The sequence below is a fragment of the Vanderwaltozyma polyspora genome, genomic scaffold, assembly GCF_000150035.1.
Source record: "Vanderwaltozyma polyspora DSM 70294 KpolScaffold534 genomic scaffold, whole genome shotgun sequence".
NCBI lineage: Eukaryota > Fungi > Ascomycota > Saccharomycetes > Saccharomycetales > Saccharomycetaceae > Vanderwaltozyma > Vanderwaltozyma polyspora.
The window spans coordinates 128,207-146,652 of record NW_001834670.1 but is presented as its reverse complement, the minus strand read 5'-3'; the positions used below and the strand labels follow the sequence as shown (position 1 = coordinate 146,652).

Below are 18,446 nucleotides of genomic sequence, written 5' to 3'. Positions count from 1 at the left end.
CAATTTTGATTTGGAGCAAGATGCACGATGGATAAAACTAATCAGTGTGTATGTGAGATAATCTACCCTTATCTCATTCTTGCTATTTAAAACTTAATATAACTTACACAATTTTTGAAATGGAATGCTTATATATAATTATTTTGTTAAAAAATTTTTCCTATATAATTTAATAAAATTTAAATTTAAATGGAAGTGGAAGATATAGATTTACTGTAATGCAGAGAAATTGTTTTCCTATGAAATTAAATTGACATGATATATTAAAGCTTTTCATATTCATCAGGATAAAATATCAAACGCTCTGCACCATCCTTTGTTAGTACCACCATTCTGATAACACCACCAGAAGAACCATCCCATTTAATTGCTTGAGACAAAGAGTGCTTCATGAATTCAATTGTTTCTTCTTTGGTCATATCTTCTTTGAAGTTCTTATCACAGTAACCATAGATAAATGCAGAACCTGAACCTGCAATTGCATATGGTTGTCTATGTACTGAACCACCCAATGGTATACTATATACTTGTCCCTTATTGGCTTCATCATAACCTGCTACAATGATACCAGCTGTTAAATTATCCTTATTTTCATAACATAGTGTCTTAAAAATAGAAGCTGCTACCTCAGTAGAAGGTTCTCCATATTGTGCAGTATACATTTCCAAATGGTATTGTACAATATCTGCAACTGCCTGTGTATCAGCAGCAGATCCAGATCTACAACACCATATTTTATCATGAACTCTAGTCAATTTGTCAGTCACACGATTAGCAATATAGGCACCTGTAGTAGTTCTAGAATCAGCACCTAATATCACACCGTCTTTAAAGGTGACTGCCATGATGGAAGTACCTAAACTGACTTCACCTTTCTTTAATCTATTTATATCCACCTGTATTCCGTTCATATCTCTGTTACTTATTTCCTTTGTATACTTCTCTATCTCAGCTCTACGAACGCTCTTGTATATTACCTACACCAATCAATTGTAGCAGTATCTATAGTTGCAATTGCCTTGATCAAAGTGTGTTTGCTCTTGTCCAGTGTGAATGTATATTCTATCTTATAAACTTCGAATCTATATGTCTTGTCTTGCCTTGTCTTGCACATTGAAATAGGATTTAAGTTGATAAAGCCTTTGCTTTGCCACCAGAACAGTCTAAGTCGGCCTTGGTCTCTCGGCTCGGGTTTGAGTAGGATGCCGGGTAACAGTCCGCCATTGTTTTAAGACCAAAATCTCACAGCGACACACTCACACTTACACACACACCTTTCAATGCTTCCTCTTGGACCATGTTCATTATTACCATCCAAGTGGTTACATAATATTTAAATGCTGTATTTTATACATTTACGATGGAATAATCATTAATAACTACTATTGAGAAACATTGACAAGTTTGATTTTACCAATTCGATTATTACCTTTACAATAAACCAAGCTTACAGACTAAGAAGAGCATGTCGAACACATACACATTCCCTCTTCCTTGGGATGGATTTAGAGACATTCGAACCATTTCTGTTGTATATAGGGTGTTGTTGTAGCAGTAAGTTTGAACTTTTTGTCAATTTAGAAAAGAAGAAACACCCAAATACGTGCTCAACTGTATAGAAATAAGAGACCATTTCAGATTATTCATCATGTCAAATGCCAATAGACAGGGCTATTTGTGACCTTATAGCAATTACTGACAGAAAGAGCATTGGTGTTTGTTGTTGTTGCTGTTGCTGTTGTATGGGGAGCTTGTTAACGTTATTCCATCCCAAGGAAACCAACTGTTACCCTCACTTCTCTTCTGTCTTTGGCTCGTTTTTTTTCTTTTTTTTTCCGGTTGTGGTCACCGCCCCCTCTCCCTCTCGTCCGAATGGATGGATTCGAAAGAGAGAAGTTGCGAACGAAGATATGAAATGGTTACATGCAAGCTAAGCTAAGCTAAGCTTGAGCTAACTACTCTCTCAATATAATATATATTACACTTATGCCTTCATCTATATATTTATCTATCTATATATATACTTATATCTTATTATCTTTAAGCAAGTCGAAAGAGAAAGTAAGGACTTCGTTTTGATTTGGTAATGTTTAACCGATTATTATTGCAATTGCTAGCAGTTGCATTATTTTTCAGTCAAGTTGTCAACTGTTCTGAATTTAAGATATCGAACAATTGGGAAAACATTAAATTCAATAAAGTGATAGATTTAAGTAAAGCGTATTCTCGAGAAAAATTTGAATTGACTATTAAAAATATTGGAAATGTACCTACCGATGAATACTATTTGACTTTCCCAAGTGAAATTATTAATAAAACTTCCGTTTTAATTGCTGCTATTAGTGAAACTGAACGTTTAAACACTGCAATTACATTAAATTCAACTACTTTAGATGATGGTTCAATTCTTGGTTATGGATTAATTTCATTCCCAAAAAAAATTTCTCCAGGTGAAGAAATTACCTTTATTGCTCAATCGATTATAATCTATGTGGTATCCCATATCCTGCTCATATTAACTTGGATGATAAACAACATTTGTTATTAACAACCGAAAAATACCCTTATCTGCTTATAACCCAAAGGAATTCCACATTGAAATTTATCGGTAGGGATTCTTATAAAGGAATTGAACGAACTAAAAGATGAAACATTACAAGGCACTCAAGATGAAAATTTTTTTTCATATGGCCCATTCCATGATGTAAACCCTTATTATAAAAGTAACAATATCCAGTTGGTTTATTTGCATAATGAACCTTTAAATAAAGTAACCAAATTGGAAAGAGATGTTTGGATATCTCATTGGTCGGGTACATTGCAATTTGAAGAGTATTATGAATTGATCAATGCCGGCGCTAATTTGAATAAAGGTTTCTCAAGATTAGAACACATGAAGCAACAAAGACAAACTTTACAAGGTCATTACCGTGGTATCATCGATTCTCTCTTACCACCTAGTGCCTTCGATCATTATTATACTGATTTAGTTGGTATGGTATCTACATCCCAAGTTAGAGAAGATCATTTCTATTTAAAGCCTAGATATCCAATATATGGTGGTTGGAGATATAACTATACTATTGGATGGACTAATGAGTTAAGTCAATTTTTGCATGTCAATGAGGAAACCGAAACTTATCTATTATCAGTTCCAATATTAAACGGTCCTCCTGACACTGCTTATGATAATACAACCCTTTCAATTTACTTACCAGAAGGTGCAATTGTCGAAGATGTCAAAGTACCAATCCCTCATTCTGAGATTTTAATTGATACTAAACATTCCTATTTTGATCTAAATAAAGGTCATGTCAGAATTTCTTTGAAGTTTGATAATCTAGTCGATACTCTGCGTCTTGAAAGAGTCTTAATCAAGTACAAATATACACCAACTTCATTTTTTAAGAAGCCATTGTCAATAGCCACCTATATATTTATAGCATTGACAAGTTTATTTGCATTAAATAACTTGAATTTGAACATAGGAAACAATTGAATTTTATACAAGCATTGTTTTTTGATGCAATGTACTTTATAAGTAAATAAATACTATATACTATAAAATGTCTCATTAAATTTTTATATAAAACGATGCATCGTTTATTTCGTACCTCATCTATCCAATTGCATTATATTTACCAAACAAAATTTAAATACCCCTCCAAATACATTTTTCTACAAAATCATAATTTTTTGAATTCTGCCCTTTAATAAAACCCATATGTTCAAATTCAAAAATCGTCTGCATAAAAAGGGCTAGGGTGATCTTATCAACAGTTTCTGTATCAGAATTTGGTTCCAGGATTTTATCTAATTCCTCATCTTGTTTACGTAAGCAATCAATGTAAGGCAATAATAATTCCTTCTGAACTGATTCCCTAAATGCCGAATAAAAATCATACAAGTTAATGTTCGCACTTGCTTCTCTATAAAGCTTAAAAAGCTCAGATAGAATCGGCCCCACTGATCTTTCAAACATTACTTCTTTAGAAGCATGCGATTCTTTATTTAAAGATGGAAGACTACGTTCCCAGTTTAATAAATTGTCTTCAATATTAGATTTATATAGAGGAAACAAAGCCTGAGTCAATAGACCACTATTATTATCTAGGGTAAATAATTCCTGGAAAATTGTATCAACAGGTTCAAATTTTAGGTTCATTAATTGTTCTTTACATTTTGGCCAACGTTTTAAATAGTCTTCTAACTTACCATTAAGTAAATTCTTATAAAGTTCAATCAAATTGTAATTCGTAATATTCAATTCCTCCTCTAAATATTTTGCAACAAATTTGGCATGTCCATTTATAGGATTTTCTCTCACTAAAAAATCGACAAAAAACTCTTCCAAATTTTTATTCTTGTTTGTCAATAAATTCATTATTTCATCTGAAGGAGCATTCTGTTGTAGAAGGCCTTCAATAAAAAACATAAATGTGGGACAACTAGTCAATAATTTTAGATATGTGTCATCAAGTACTTCAACGTTTACTGGGTCAATAAAAACAGAAAATGGATTCTCATAAAAATATGTCATCAGCGAATAATCTAATATTTTTGTTAATAATTGTAAGTTATGGTTTGTATTGTTTGCCATTTTATCTAAGATAAATTGCACAAATCTTTCAGATAGATTTAATTTCCCATCGACTGTATCTAAAAAGCTTTGGAAAATACGATTGCCATATTTGTAACCTTTATTACTTGAAACATCTAATTTATGATAATTCTTCTTTAAAAGCCTAATAGTAGATTGCTTTAAATTTTTCTGAATATTGGATAAGTTTGTATTGATATTGAAGACTAAACTTATATCGACATGTTGATTTTTTAATGCACTTTTAAGTAAAATCAAAAAATTGTCTAATGTTGAAAAATTAATAGAATCGACATCTTTAAAATTGAATACTAGATTAATATTTTTGCCATATTTCTTTTTAAAATTTTCCACAAAGGTTAAGTCATAAGAGACATCCCCAAAATCCTGATAATCTGCTTCATCTATTACATCTTTATTTTCTTGAATATCATTATCTAATTGATTTTGTTCTTCTTCTTTAAGAGAAAGGTTTTGCTGATCTGATTCAGCCGCGGTATGTAGTTTAAACATAGATCTTTTCAACATCATTCTCACATTTGGGGACTCTTTAGGGGTCAATTCTATGAGCACACTCAATAGATCTTCTGTACTTTTAGGCAGGTCAATTCTTGTAGAACTGTCTGAACCTAATAGGAACAAAGTCTTAAAACATTCTTTATCTTTAGAGTCTTTCCTATTAAAAAGAATATCAAATATTTCCGATTTCAAATCTGTCTCAATATTAGCAATGATATCATCAACTTTAAAGTGGAAGTGTGAGTGAAGCTGGTGATATAATTCCCATCTTCTTTCTAAATTAGTTATAGTTTCATTACCATGTAATAATTTAACAAATGGAATCGACAAGTGGTCCATTTTCCTCTTCTTTAAAGGAGGATATATCTTGTAATGGCCTTTCTGAGCCTCTGCAAACTCCACTACGTTCATTATCTTTAATCAAAAATTGTAACTATTAAAATCGAATTATTGGTATTGCTTTTATTATTCAGATAACTGAAGTGTTCTTATACTCGTCTTAAAAACAACGATTCCAAAATCACTAAATGTTAATATCCAACAAATAATAGATAGGAAGAATTATACAGATATGATGCATATATGCTTGGGATCGTAAATTTGTTCCTGATCAATTTGGATGGTGTCGAGTTAAATGTAGCATTAAATGGTCAATGATTTAAATCTTGAGATGAGTTTATACCAATCTGTGATTATTTTATTTCAATTAATCCGGGTAAATTTCTACATAAGTATATATATACTTAAATAATGAGTAAACCAACATATCCATCAGTTATATATAAAAGACGATCCTTAACACAATACATAACAATACAATGTTTTACAATACTGTTACTATATGGCTCAGAAATTGGTTTTGACATTTAGATCATGATTATTGTTAAATATGCCATTAAAACAATAATTCTAGTTTCCTTCAACTAACTGTCATACCCTATTTACATGATATTTTTACTGGGTAGTTTTTATATTACCAAGTCTTTGAACGTTTCCCTTAAAGAAGATAAAATATTAATTATTCTTCATTCTTGATTCTTCATTTCCTAATTTCAACTTACCAGACATTTTCTGATTCTCCTTCTAATCTTTTAACCCTAACCGGTTCCCAATCTTGTTCTGCAATCCCTTGCATACGATAGTACTCTTCTTTGATATCAAACTGACGTTTATTAGTTTTCAAGTTGATTATCTCTTTCTCATTCATTTCTTGAATCTTACGATCTTTCTGCTCATACCTAACAGAGGTAAATTCTGATAACCAAAACGTCCCTAATACTATTAATCCACAAAATGGTAATCCAAAATATAAAAATGGGTTTTTATTTAGCCTTTTCTGATATCTACCAGCTATCGATGCTTCATAAGCCAACTGTTGTTTCTTGGTTCTAAAGCTTCTACCACCAAACATAATTATTCCGAATATATATATATATTTCTTTATAATATAATCTTTAATGTTTAGATAATCAAACGCTACAAAAGTACAATTTACAAAAGTCGAATACACTCGTTTTGTATCGTATAATCAATTATACAACTCTTTGATTATGACTTTTACTACTAATTAGCTATATTTACTCTCTTTTATACTAACCATTAACTGGTTTTTCTTGCCATTTTTCCATCTCTTGCATGTTTTGTAGATGCGGTTTTTGAAATATATATAGCTCTGGGGCCTATATGTCATGACGTCTCCTGACATATTAGAACAAACAAACATTATTTTAAAACTGATAAGGTCAAACCAAGACAATACAGCAACGCTAAAGACGATGATGATAATTTAGCAATGTCAGCAAATAATTTATTTAAATATCAAGTGTAGTGTGTACAATTAATTAGAATAAATATTGATCCATTATATTATACAGTAAATAATGCATTCTATTATACAATATTTGAAAAATAAATTAATATGAATGTAATATATATAATTGACATTAATAGTAATAATATATTTTATGATTTCAAATTAATGGTAGTTTATCATTGTTAAATCTAAGAAAGCTGATCGTTTTAAGGCGATATAAGTATAACATTTCCTCATTTATTTGTTATTATATTTGATTTATCTTTTATTGAATTTCTTCTTATTCTTTGATTTCTTACCATTGGCAATTTTTTGTTTCTTCATCGATCTTTCTTGATCAACTACACGATCTTTTTGAGTCTTTTTATATGAACGGGAATTATCATTGTCTTCCAAGGCTTCTAATCTCTTTCTCTTTTTACTGTTAACCGTCTTTTTATTTTTTTGTAAAGTGTCTAATATTTTGGCATTTTTCTTTTCAGCTTCACTTTGGAACCATGTTCTCTTTGGTCTAGATTGAATTTCTTTCTTGTGTTTAATCATATTTTCACCTTTACGTAATTGCATTTCCGCTCTTAATATTTCCTTTTCTTGCTTTTCTTCTACCAAAATGTCGTCAATTGTTTCACCAAATGATTCAACTAATTTGTTTGTTTCTTCAATTTGTGTCCATTCAACGTTTCTGCTTACTGCTTTGTTTTTACTAGAACTTTCCTCAACACTCTTGATAGCACTCCTAACAATGCTTCTATCTTGTGAAGACTCACCAACAAAAGTAACAGATCTACCCTCTCTACCAGCTCTTGCTGTACGACCGACTCTGTGAAGATAAATTTCATAACTCTTTGGCATATCAAAGTTAATAACAACTTCAATCTTTGGAATATCAAGACCTCTAGAAGCTAAATCCGTACATATTAAAACTGGAACTTCTAAAGATTTAAAGTTATTCACAGATTGTAAACGCTGTTCTTGAGTTAAAGAACCATGCAATTCACCAACTTTCATACCCAATAAACCCAAGATAATTCTCAATTTGTGTGCCATTTCCTTTCTTGCTACAAATACAACTATTCTTTTTTGACCAGTACCATCCAATTTTCTAATTAAGTAAAACAGTAATGCAGGCTTTAGATGATCTCTCTTACGGATACGTACAAATTCTTGAGTCAAACGAGCAGCAGCTTGTTTTGGAGGATTGATCATTATTCTGACTGGCTTTCTCAAGGACAATGAGATTAAACTCTTAATTCTAGAGTTCATAGTGGCTGAAAACAGCAATGTTTGTCTTTTGCTTGGAAGTAATGTCAGAATCTCATTCAGTTCTTCTTGAAAACCTTCTTCTAACATTCTATCAGCTTCATCCATTACCAACACTTCAACAGAATCCACATTGAAGGAAGAAGAGTTTCTGACATGATCGATAAATCTACCTGGGGTAGCAATGACAATATCAGGTCTTGTTTTTAATTCCTGTTCTTGTTGTCTTAAATTTAGACCACCGACAGCCAGACCAAAAGTTAGACCACTAACGTATTTACCAATCTTTTTACCAACATCTGCAATTTGAATTGCCAATTCACGAGTTGGAGTCAATACGATAACTCTAGTTGATGCAACTTTTGCAGGCTTATATAACAGACGTTCGATAATTGGAATCATAAATGCAGCAGTTTTACCAGAACCAGTGACAGCACCTGCAATAATATCTTTACCAGATAAACCGATTGGAATGGTTGCACTTTGAATAGGAGATGGCTTAGTATAACCTAAATCTGACAGACCTTTCAAGACGGGACGAGATAGTGTTAGACTGTTAAAGGTACTATGAACGGTACTTGTGGCTTCTGAACTTTCACTTTCTGGGGCATAAAAGCTGGCCATTTCTTCTGCAGTATCTTCTTCCCTTTCTTCATCATCGTCTTCCTTATCATCGTCGACTTCTTCCTCTTCCTCCTCCTCATTATCATCATCATCTTCATCTCCAGCTTCTTCTTGCTCGTTCTTTTTAGTAGCACCCATACCAAAACCATCCATTGCCAGTTCTTCTTCTTCTTCCTCTTCCTCTTCCTCTTCCTCTTCCTCTTCCTCTTCCTCTTCTTCAGCAACTTCGATATGAGCCATATTCAATAGACCACCTTTTCTTCTGATAATTCCATCTAAATCCACGTCTTTTTTCATGTCATCATCATTTTCCTTTTGATCACCAACAAAATCCCATCCTTGAAAGTTTGTTGATAATTCACCACCATCTATGTTAAATCTAAAATCAGGATTTAAATCTTCAGCTACTTCATCACCATTTCCATTGATCTTTACAGGATCATTTTTCTTACCCTTTTTGCTCTTAGCAGGAGTTTTAACACTTTTGTTTTCAGAAGTTAAGAGTTCATCATCGGAATCATCCAAGTCAGGAACATCTTCTTCACTATCACTAATAGTTGGCACAAAATCCAAATCGTTAAATTTGGTAATGGCCTTCTTTCTATTATTTTTTCTATCAGAGGTGACTGCCATTTATTAACAATTATTCACAATAAATATTTCTACCTTCTATTGCTTATATCTGCATATGCCTTAAAATTCAAACACAAATAAACAAACTAATACAGAGCACTTAATCTACTGATGGAAGAGTAATACCAGTTATACTTCAATTAATAAAGAGTAAATACAAATGGTAAATTACATTTCATTTCATTTAATCTCATCTCATCTCATCTCATCTCATCTCATCGCATCTCTCTTTTACTTTCAAATGACAATTTTTCAAAAATTTTCCAAACCCGTTAACAATGATATCAAAACAAAATCACATGACCATATATCACGTGCAATATAAAATCACATGACATAAAAACACGTGATATACATGTGGCCGAAAAGGGAACAAGAACATGAAAAAAAAAAAAAAGGAAAGATCCAAATAAAGAGAAGAAGGAAGATACAATAAGATTAAAGGCCTTTTTTAAAATATATGTGAAACCTTATTAAACTCATCTACTACATATTATTGTATTCATTTAAGTGATAGATTATTATTCTTATCAACCAATTGTTACATCATTTTTAGGAAGATATAACAGCTCTTTCTTTAACCTGGGTTTGTTCTTAATTTATTTTGTTCTGTTACAAAGAGGAAAAACGATATTCTCTCCACGTTATTATTAAAACTGAGTATTTGAAGTTTTTCTTACTAAGACAATTTATTTCATTACATATCATATATCATATCATATCATATCATATCATATCATATCATATCATATCATATCATATCATATCATATCATATCATATCATATCATATCATATCATATCATTTAAGATAGTAAATATACAACACACAAGATATAAGATCAAAGTGAGAATTAAAAAGCGGTTTGTCAAGATAAATTAAATCAAAAGAAGATTAAAAAGAAGAACATTTAAATCGTGTGACGTTTAATACTTAGCTAGATCAATACATTCAATTATAATAATTTCATTATTAATAATCGTACTAGTAGTCGGAATAGAATGATTGGTAGAAGATATTTGCATTTATTAAGGGAATTGAGACCTTCTGATATATTTAAAGAAGATTCTTTATCACCAAGGAAAATTGCATTACAGATTATATTACTACAATTATTTTATTATTTTACTGCTGCTGTCTTATTTTATGGTTGGGGTACTTTTTTTGGTTATGATATAGATATTAAAAAATGGTTATTTTCATGGGAAGCTGTAGATTTTACAAATTCTGTTGGTTTATCAGTTTCAGTTTTATGGCTAGTAGATGCTCTAATCTGTGTGATATTTTTAACTGTTATAGTTGGACGTAGTAAACTAGCTTGGGATTTTGCTATAACAATTCATGCAATTAATTTAATTATTGTATTCTTTTATACTGGAAGTTTACCATCTTTACAATGGTTATTAATACAAGTACTATCAATGCTAATATTAGTATTTTTAGGTACTTGGACTTCAAGATGGAAGGAATTAAGAGATACTTTTTTTGAAGGTTTACTAGATTCAACCGATGGTTTACCATCACTTTCAAATAACAATTCTGGAAGCGAGTCAAATCCAAATAATTCCATCCAAATGAAAGATTTAGAAAGTCAAAGATAATCTCAATAATAAGTCCTAAAAAACCTTATAATATTCTGCATTCACTAGTCCCATTAAAGATTTTTACTTAATGAAATTATAATTGTATATACATATATAAATTTGAATCCTTGTAATTTACTTAAATTTTAATCTAGATGATTCATTATCTACAATCCTATATTTATAATAGGAAAATGATTGCTTTACCCTTTGTCCTCCCCTACAGACAGAAGATGTCCAAAAGAAAAAGAAAAAAGAGTCAATCGAACTAAATATGCAGTCTTATATGCCAATATGTTTATATATACAATTATTACTTTGGTGCTTCCAGAGTTTTATATTTATCAGATTCTAGCATTTTATCTAGAAGTTCAAATACTCCTAGCTGTCCTTCAACTGACTGAACAATGTCTAATTTGTTACCGATTTTTTGATGTATTACTAACATAGCAACTGTGGACTCCACTCTTGTAACCAAATGGTCCAAAAATGATATTATATCCATCTCATTAATTGATGTCATTACTGCATCTTGGACTTGTGAATTTAAACTTATAAAGCCTCCACCTTCATTTTGTTTTCTTTGGTCCTTTTCTATGAAACCTCCGCGAACAGCGGATAGAATAGAATCCAATCTATTCGATGCAGTTCTTAATCTGAATAGGATCTCTGCATCTATGCTAGCATTTTCCTCTTCTTCTCCAAAGAATTCATGTCTTGATGCTAGTGACTTCGGGTATGCAATAGTAATATATTCCTTACTTTCAAGACCTTTTAGCTTTCGTTCACCATATTCATAAAATACCCAGCCGATATTTTCAAGCAATGATATCTCTCTCTCTAAAATTTCACCAATAAACTCTTCACCGTAGGCCCTTTCTAATGGTTCATTATCCTTTATGACTTTTTCATGATACCCCATTACTTTATTGAATTCTGCACAGAAATCATTACTCAATGCAATTTGACCACCATCGGCAATACTTGAGACTCTTGCAGCCTTATTAACCACAGGTCCTAAATAATCCATTCTTTGAGTGACTAAATCAAGTTCAGGTACTGGCAGACCCCAATGAATCCCCATACGGACTGATAACCCTTGATAGATTTTCATCCCATGCTTATCTGTAATCAGACCACCATCCTGAATTGATGTAATCTCTTCTGGCCATTTTGCATCTAGCAATTTTAGTTGTACATTTAAACACCAAACTAAACTACGGATGGGCGTAGGGAAAGCAACCATGAAGGCATCACCTTCTGTCTTAACTTCATAACCACCATAAATACGTAATTGACGACGCATAATGTCATTGTGAGTTTTAATTGCTGTTCTCATCGCATTAGGAAATAGTTCCCATAAGAAAGTAGAATTTTTAATATCAGTAAATACAATTGCTAAATTACCAGTTGGTGGAGCAATTTCAGGTTGTAATCTTCTAAGAGTGGCATCTTCAAACGTCGCCCTTCTCGTAATCAATGAATTTTTATTCAAGTTGAATTTACCTTGTTGTTCATAGTTATTCTGTAATGATAAACATAAAATGGTAATGTTTTCAGAGCACCCATAAGCTATTGCATGATCCTTCATCTCTTCTGCTGCACGCATTGGGTTACCAATATGCTCTCTTGCTATATCACATGCAGTCTCATAGTCCATATACTCCCATAATTTGTGGGTTGCAATGACTAAAATTTCATCCGCCTTAGTAAGTTTAACTACAGAAATATCTGGTGAAGCGTGAATATGGGGTAACAAATGGAAGAATCCAACTGCCCTGGATACATCAACACCACCATCTAGTTTATCATTGTTCACATAACCACCAGAAACTCTTATTCTTTCATATTCTTCTCTCTTATATGGCACATGCAAATTTGTCAACAACTGATAATCACTGTTATTTTTTAATAAGATTGCCATACAATCACCAATATTTGCGGTATATATTTTTTTCCCTTTAATATAGACAACTGTAGAACATGCACCACTTAACAAATCAACCGAAGTTAAATTTAAAACTTTGGCCCCATTATCAACTGAATTCAACATAGTGTTAATTTCTTTATTCAATTGTAGGAAACTGAATCTAAGTGCATTTTTAATACCGTCATCATCTTCGCCATATTTTTCCAATTGTCTCCTTAAAATCTTATGATAAATGTCTCTGACAATTTTCGCAATATTGTGACCATAATCAGCACTCTGATTTTTACTGTCATGCAAACATAGCAAACATTCATCATCTTTACTACGGAATCTTTCAAAAGTAACATCTCTTGAAGAAACGTAATTTCTTTGACCCAATGTATCGGCAACACCATACATCATACCGTTTATAACAGAACCTGAAGTTCTTAAACGGAAATTAAAATTTTCATCTGGAACTTTTGTTGTATTTAAGGTAACATCCATAAGACCAAGGACTTTCAGCTGTGGTAAGACGGTAAAATCTGCAAAATCTTTGTCGTGATCATTACTTGCACTTGATTTAATTTCAAATCTTCTGTTACCCGAGAAATTCAAATATCTCAACTCTTTATTGTCTTTCCAGTTCCACTCATAATGATGGTTTGAGATGTTATACTTTAATTGATTTGAACCTATATCAAAAACTGTCAGCTGCGATAGCTTTGAAACTTCCGAAGGTAACGATAATAATTGATTACCGTTCAACATCAAAGTCTTTAGATACTTCCATCTTAATATAGTATCACTTGGTAAACTTATTAATTTATTCCCTGAAAAGTATAATTCGGTCAAATTTTCTAATTCCAAGTTTGAAATATCTGTAAAGTTATTATAAGATAAATTTAACACCTTTAAATTTTTAAAGCAATTGAACCTTGTCCAACTAGAATCGTCAAATTGATTATCAGCTGCAATAAAGAACATCAATGTCTTGGCTAATTTTGAGCTAGGACTCAACTTAGTAAAGAACTCCCCACCATTAATAGCCTGATTACCAAACGCGTTTGATGATAAATTCAAATAGGTCAATTCAATATTTTCGGCACCATTCACAAGATCCCGAATATTATTAGAATGTAAATCCAACGTTTTCAAGTTTGTTAGCTTCGAAAATTCTTTTGGCAAACTTTCAATTTTGTTTCTTGCAATTGATAAATATATTAGCTTGTTCAACATAGAAATTTGTGACGGGATTTGCGTCAAATTATTTTCACTTATATCTAATTTCTCTAATCTTGCTAATTTCACAAATAATTCACCCGGAATACTTGATAGCTTTGCTTTATTTAAGGACAAACTAGTCATGTTTAATGGAAAGAAATCTTGATACGGTATCGAAGTAATTGGATTCCCTGGAATTTCTAATGCTCTTAGTTTTGGCAATTTATCGTCAAAAGTTGAAATTCGATTATTCGTCAAAAACAAGTTTTGCAGGTTACTTGCATTTGTTTTGATTGTAGTTATTCTATTATGACGAATATTCAAAGTTCTTAAGTTCTTCATACCAGAAAGGTCATTAATATTTGTTAATTTATTATGAGACAAATTCATTTTGGCTAATTTGACCAATTGGTTTATACTTGATGGGATAGATACAATTTTATTGTAAGACAAATCAATTTGAAGAATATTTGTACAGTTATTAATAACCTCAGGATATTCAACAAAATAGTTCGAAGATAAATCCAATAATTGTAAATTTTTCAACTTACCAAAGCCTTTTGGTAACTTTTTCAAACAATTACATTGTAAATTTAAAATTGTTAAATTAGTCAAAGCAGCTATCGAATTTGGAACTTTTTTAATGAAATTTCTTTGCAATTCCAAAGAAACTAACTTATAAGCCTCTGTAATATTCGAAGGGAATCGAGACGCTCTAATGTTAACCATTCTTAAACTTGATAAATTAATTGCACTTTCGATGAATTCGAGGGGCAGGAAAATATTAGCATTATTCGACACATCCAAACTCTCAATTTCAGTTGTATGTTGATAAAAAATAATTGGCGGGGTAGTCAGATTTAACCTTCTCAAATCTACATGGACAAAGTCACTTCTCATCAATCTTTGTTCTTGTTCAGCTGTTAGATGTGAAGGAGCCACAGGATGGAAATGAAATTTAAAAACGAAACTTAAATCTGCAATACCCATAATATGCAAAGGATCAGTTTTCTTATATCCGATCAAAAGCAGTAACCTTCTTTCAATTAAAATTGGCTTTGACAAAGGTTTTAAAAACTTTGATAACTTACCAACTTTCAGAGAAACTTGGAAGTTACCTTGGATACTAATGTTAAATTTCTTTCTTAGTGTTGGGATCATTTCTTGCACTGTTGTGTTCGGTGTGCACGATAACGTTGTGAATGTATCATCTGTATTAAAGATACGAATTGCATAATGCTTATTTGGATCTAAATCACTAACGTCTTTATAGTATTTTTCCAATTCATACTCTGCCCTATCATGAAGTTCATCATCCTTTGAAAAGATGGATGCAAAATTATTTGAAGTTTGATTGGAATCATCATTCATAGATAAATCATGGTCCTCTATTATTGTAGTCTTCGTTTTATTGGAATATTTTAATGCTTTTAAATTCGTATCTGAATTATGTCTATCGACTTTTTCATGAGCAGGCCTATACTGTTCCAAATCTGGATCGTCATTATAAATATCATTACCAATATTTCCATCATATTCGTAGTTGCCGTCGTCGATAATGTCATAACTATCAATACTATCATTTGAAAATGAATATTCCAGATCTTTATCTCCTGCCACTCTTTTTTCATCCGAATTTATTGTTATATTATCATTTTCATAATAACCAGCTTCGCCAGAATTTGTTGTTGAAGAGGTATGGTTAGACTGAGTATCCGCGTTATGTTGAGGATGAGGTACAATATTTGAAGGAGTCATAGATAACTTGTTTTGTAATTGCAACATAGTTTTTGAATTTACTCTTGAAATAGGCTGGACGGAATCTCGTCTTTTAGAAGGTGCATTAAGATCGGCAGCAGTTCCAGTTACGTTTGCGTCACCTGAATTATCTGTTGAACTTGAGTTGGCTGACACTGTAGAGGAAGTAGTCCCACCTGTCGAGCCACCACCAGATACAGTTTGCTGTGAAGCAACTTTATCACCTTGGTGTGTATGTTCGGAACCTGGCATATAAAATATCGAGGATGCGTTACTATTGTTTCTTCCGACCGACTTTTTTGATGATTTTAATTGTTTGTTATCAATACTTGATTCAACATCCCAGTTTTCAGGAGCTGTCCATTGAGTTAATGAATTTGCTTGGTCTCTTTGTTTTTCTGATTTATGTGAAACCGATAAAGTTGGAACTAAATGTGATGATTGGTCGAGTTCATTTATGCTACTGTATCGTTGATTTGTAATATCTGATAAGTTTTCCAAATTTGTATCTAATTTGAATAAACCTGGGTAATTATTAAGGTTAGTGCTGATAATTGATGAACGCCTACTATTTATATTTGATTCTAATAATTTCTTCTGATTTGCATTTGAACTAGTTCCAGTGGGACCTAGTGTTGTCTTTGCTGATGGTTTTGGTTGATTGGTTGTGGAACGTCCCGAGACATCACTGCTTGTTCCAGAATACCGAGTTGGTCCCATTGAGAATGGTTTATGTGAGATGCTGGCATTTGTGTTGCTACCAGTGCTGGTAGACTGACCCATCGGAGTTGAATGTGCTGAACTTGTGATTTTCCTAAAGATGGAACTTGTCGGGGAATGTTGTTGATAATGCTGTTGGTATGGTAGATGAGGTTCCATCACGGGGATGGTACTCGATGCAGTAACTGAAGATGAAGATCCTGGTGAAATTTTTTTGAATAAATTTTCAGCAAAGGAATATTTTCTATTTGATTGATGGTGACTACTCTGGTCTTGTTCTTGCTCATGTTCTTGCTCATGTTCTTGATGTGAAAAGGATGCACCACTGGAACCATGAAATAATGATGGGGCATGGTGATGATGAGGGTTCCCTAAAGATATCGAATCATCCAAGGGTTCCCCACCACTTTCACTCCCTGAAGTTGGGCCTGAAGATCTACCTAGAGCTGTCATTGACAAACCACTAAAAGTACGTCTCAGGGACAAACTCTTCTTCTTCTTCTTCTTGTTCTTTTGAGAACTTGATGTATTTTGACGTCTTGTGCCGGCACTACTAATCGAAGCACCTGAATTTAGACTAGAGCTATCTGGCATGATGATTTAATCTTCCTTTATTTGTTTTAAAATATCAAAGGGGGTGAGGGGAGACAAACAAACAATCGGAATAATTGTTAAATATGAAATATAATAATTATGATAATAGATAAAAAAAAATTGTTTTATTTTAACCAAGAGGGTAGATTATAGTAGAGAAATAAATGTTGTTTCATTTAAAAGTCCGTACTTAAAAGGGAACCTATAACAATTAATGGTAACAATGATAATGATGCTAAAGATAAAATAGAAAATAAAAAAAATAAAATAAGGGAACCTTTAGGAAATGATTATCTTTCTAGTTTCTATTGTCTGTTTGGATGAAAAATGTAATGCTTGAATATAAAATACAATATTTATATATAGTAACGGTAATAATGACAATGGAAGAAAAAAAAATCGTAATATGAGAGTAATTCCAAAGTATTGGGTATCTTTCTTTCTCTTTCTCTTTTTATTTTCCTATTTTATTTTATTTTACTTTATACTTATGTTTTGCCAGAAGGTTTCTAGTTATCACAAAGTAGATAGAGTTTTGTACTTTGGGTTTCAAATTGTTAACCTAAGAACAACAAAACAAAGAAAAAATAAATAAATAAATAATATGTGTAGCCAACCCAATGAGTTTAATGGTAATATCCTATGCTTTTAGAAATACTATATACCACCTTTGATTTGATTTTATAGCTTGATGTAGTCTTGAAGAGAGAAAAGAATACAATACAATCTTAATTAACTTGTTAATATTTTAAAGATGGGGTGTTTCCCTGTTTTTTATATAGCTTTTAGCTTCACTTTAAAATTTCTTTAAATTTTTTTGTCGTTTTTGTGTTTTTGTGTTTTTGTGTTTTTTTTTTAAAAAAAATTTTGGGCCGTTTTTTTGTTTTTGTGGTTCGGATTCTTTTTTTTTTTTTTTTTTTTTTTGGTTTTGTGTTTTTTTAAAGGTAAAGTAAAGTAGGGTAGGGTAACTAGAGATGAAAAGTAAGAATTTGATTTTAAACAATGATCGATCAATCAATTCAATATTTTAATTTAAACAGTACTAGAACCATAAATATAAATTTATTATTGGGGGACAAGATCATCCCAACATTTTCCAATATACTTCCTTATAAATAAAACTTCAATAAGCACTGTTAACTGTTAATTTAGTTGATACAGAATTATCAAGACCCATTTGCTCTTTTGTTTTTCCTGTTTTTAAGTTAA

At 31.7% G+C, this 18,446-nt stretch overlaps 6 protein-coding genes and 1 further gene across 6 annotated transcripts, besides 3 other annotated features; 2 read left to right on the top strand and 5 right to left on the bottom strand.

The window, feature by feature from the left end:
• Positions 1–263: 263 nt before the first annotated feature.
• PRE3 (proteasome core particle subunit beta 1) lies at positions 264–911 on the bottom strand (the record flags this gene model as incomplete). The annotated part of the gene is made up of 1 exon (XM_001645383.1): positions 264–911. One exon carries the CDS (start codon positions 909–911, stop codon positions 264–266), a length of 648 nt encoding a protein of 215 aa, XP_001645433.1.
• A 1,175-nt stretch (positions 912–2,086) lies between these two features.
• Positions 2,087–2,545: a sequence feature (similar to hypothetical protein; correction of possible frameshift sequencing error~similar to Saccharomyces cerevisiae OST1 (YJL002C)).
• Positions 2,087–3,499, top strand: Kpol_534p56 (the record flags this gene model as incomplete).
• Positions 2,547–2,597: a sequence feature (similar to hypothetical protein; correction of possible frameshift sequencing error~similar to Saccharomyces cerevisiae OST1 (YJL002C)).
• Positions 2,600–3,499: a sequence feature (similar to hypothetical protein; correction of possible frameshift sequencing error~similar to Saccharomyces cerevisiae OST1 (YJL002C)).
• A 153-nt stretch (positions 3,500–3,652) lies between these two features.
• On the bottom strand, positions 3,653–5,530 carry ORC3 (origin recognition complex subunit 3; the record flags this gene model as incomplete). Its single annotated transcript, XM_001645382.1, has 1 exon — positions 3,653–5,530. One exon carries the CDS (start codon positions 5,528–5,530, stop codon positions 3,653–3,655), a length of 1,878 nt encoding a protein of 625 aa, XP_001645432.1.
• Positions 5,531–6,176: 646 nt separating this feature from the next.
• COX16 (Cox16p) lies at positions 6,177–6,530 on the bottom strand (the record flags this gene model as incomplete). Its single annotated transcript, XM_001645381.1, has 1 exon — positions 6,177–6,530. The coding sequence occupies one exon, from the start codon at positions 6,528–6,530 to the stop codon at positions 6,177–6,179; it is 354 nt and encodes a 117-aa protein (XP_001645431.1).
• A 660-nt stretch (positions 6,531–7,190) lies between these two features.
• Positions 7,191–9,449, bottom strand: DRS1 (putative ATP-dependent RNA helicase; the record flags this gene model as incomplete). The annotated part of the gene is made up of 1 exon (XM_001645380.1): positions 7,191–9,449. One exon carries the CDS (start codon positions 9,447–9,449, stop codon positions 7,191–7,193), a length of 2,259 nt encoding a protein of 752 aa, XP_001645430.1.
• A 1,001-nt stretch (positions 9,450–10,450) lies between these two features.
• Positions 10,451–11,050, top strand: SYS1 (Sys1p; the record flags this gene model as incomplete). The annotated part of the gene is made up of 1 exon (XM_001645379.1): positions 10,451–11,050. One exon carries the CDS (start codon positions 10,451–10,453, stop codon positions 11,048–11,050), a length of 600 nt encoding a protein of 199 aa, XP_001645429.1.
• A 295-nt stretch (positions 11,051–11,345) lies between these two features.
• On the bottom strand, positions 11,346–17,237 carry CYR1 (adenylate cyclase; the record flags this gene model as incomplete). Its single annotated transcript, XM_001645378.1, has 1 exon — positions 11,346–17,237. One exon carries the CDS (start codon positions 17,235–17,237, stop codon positions 11,346–11,348), a length of 5,892 nt encoding a protein of 1,963 aa, XP_001645428.1.
• Positions 17,238–18,446: the final 1,209 nt, after the last annotated feature.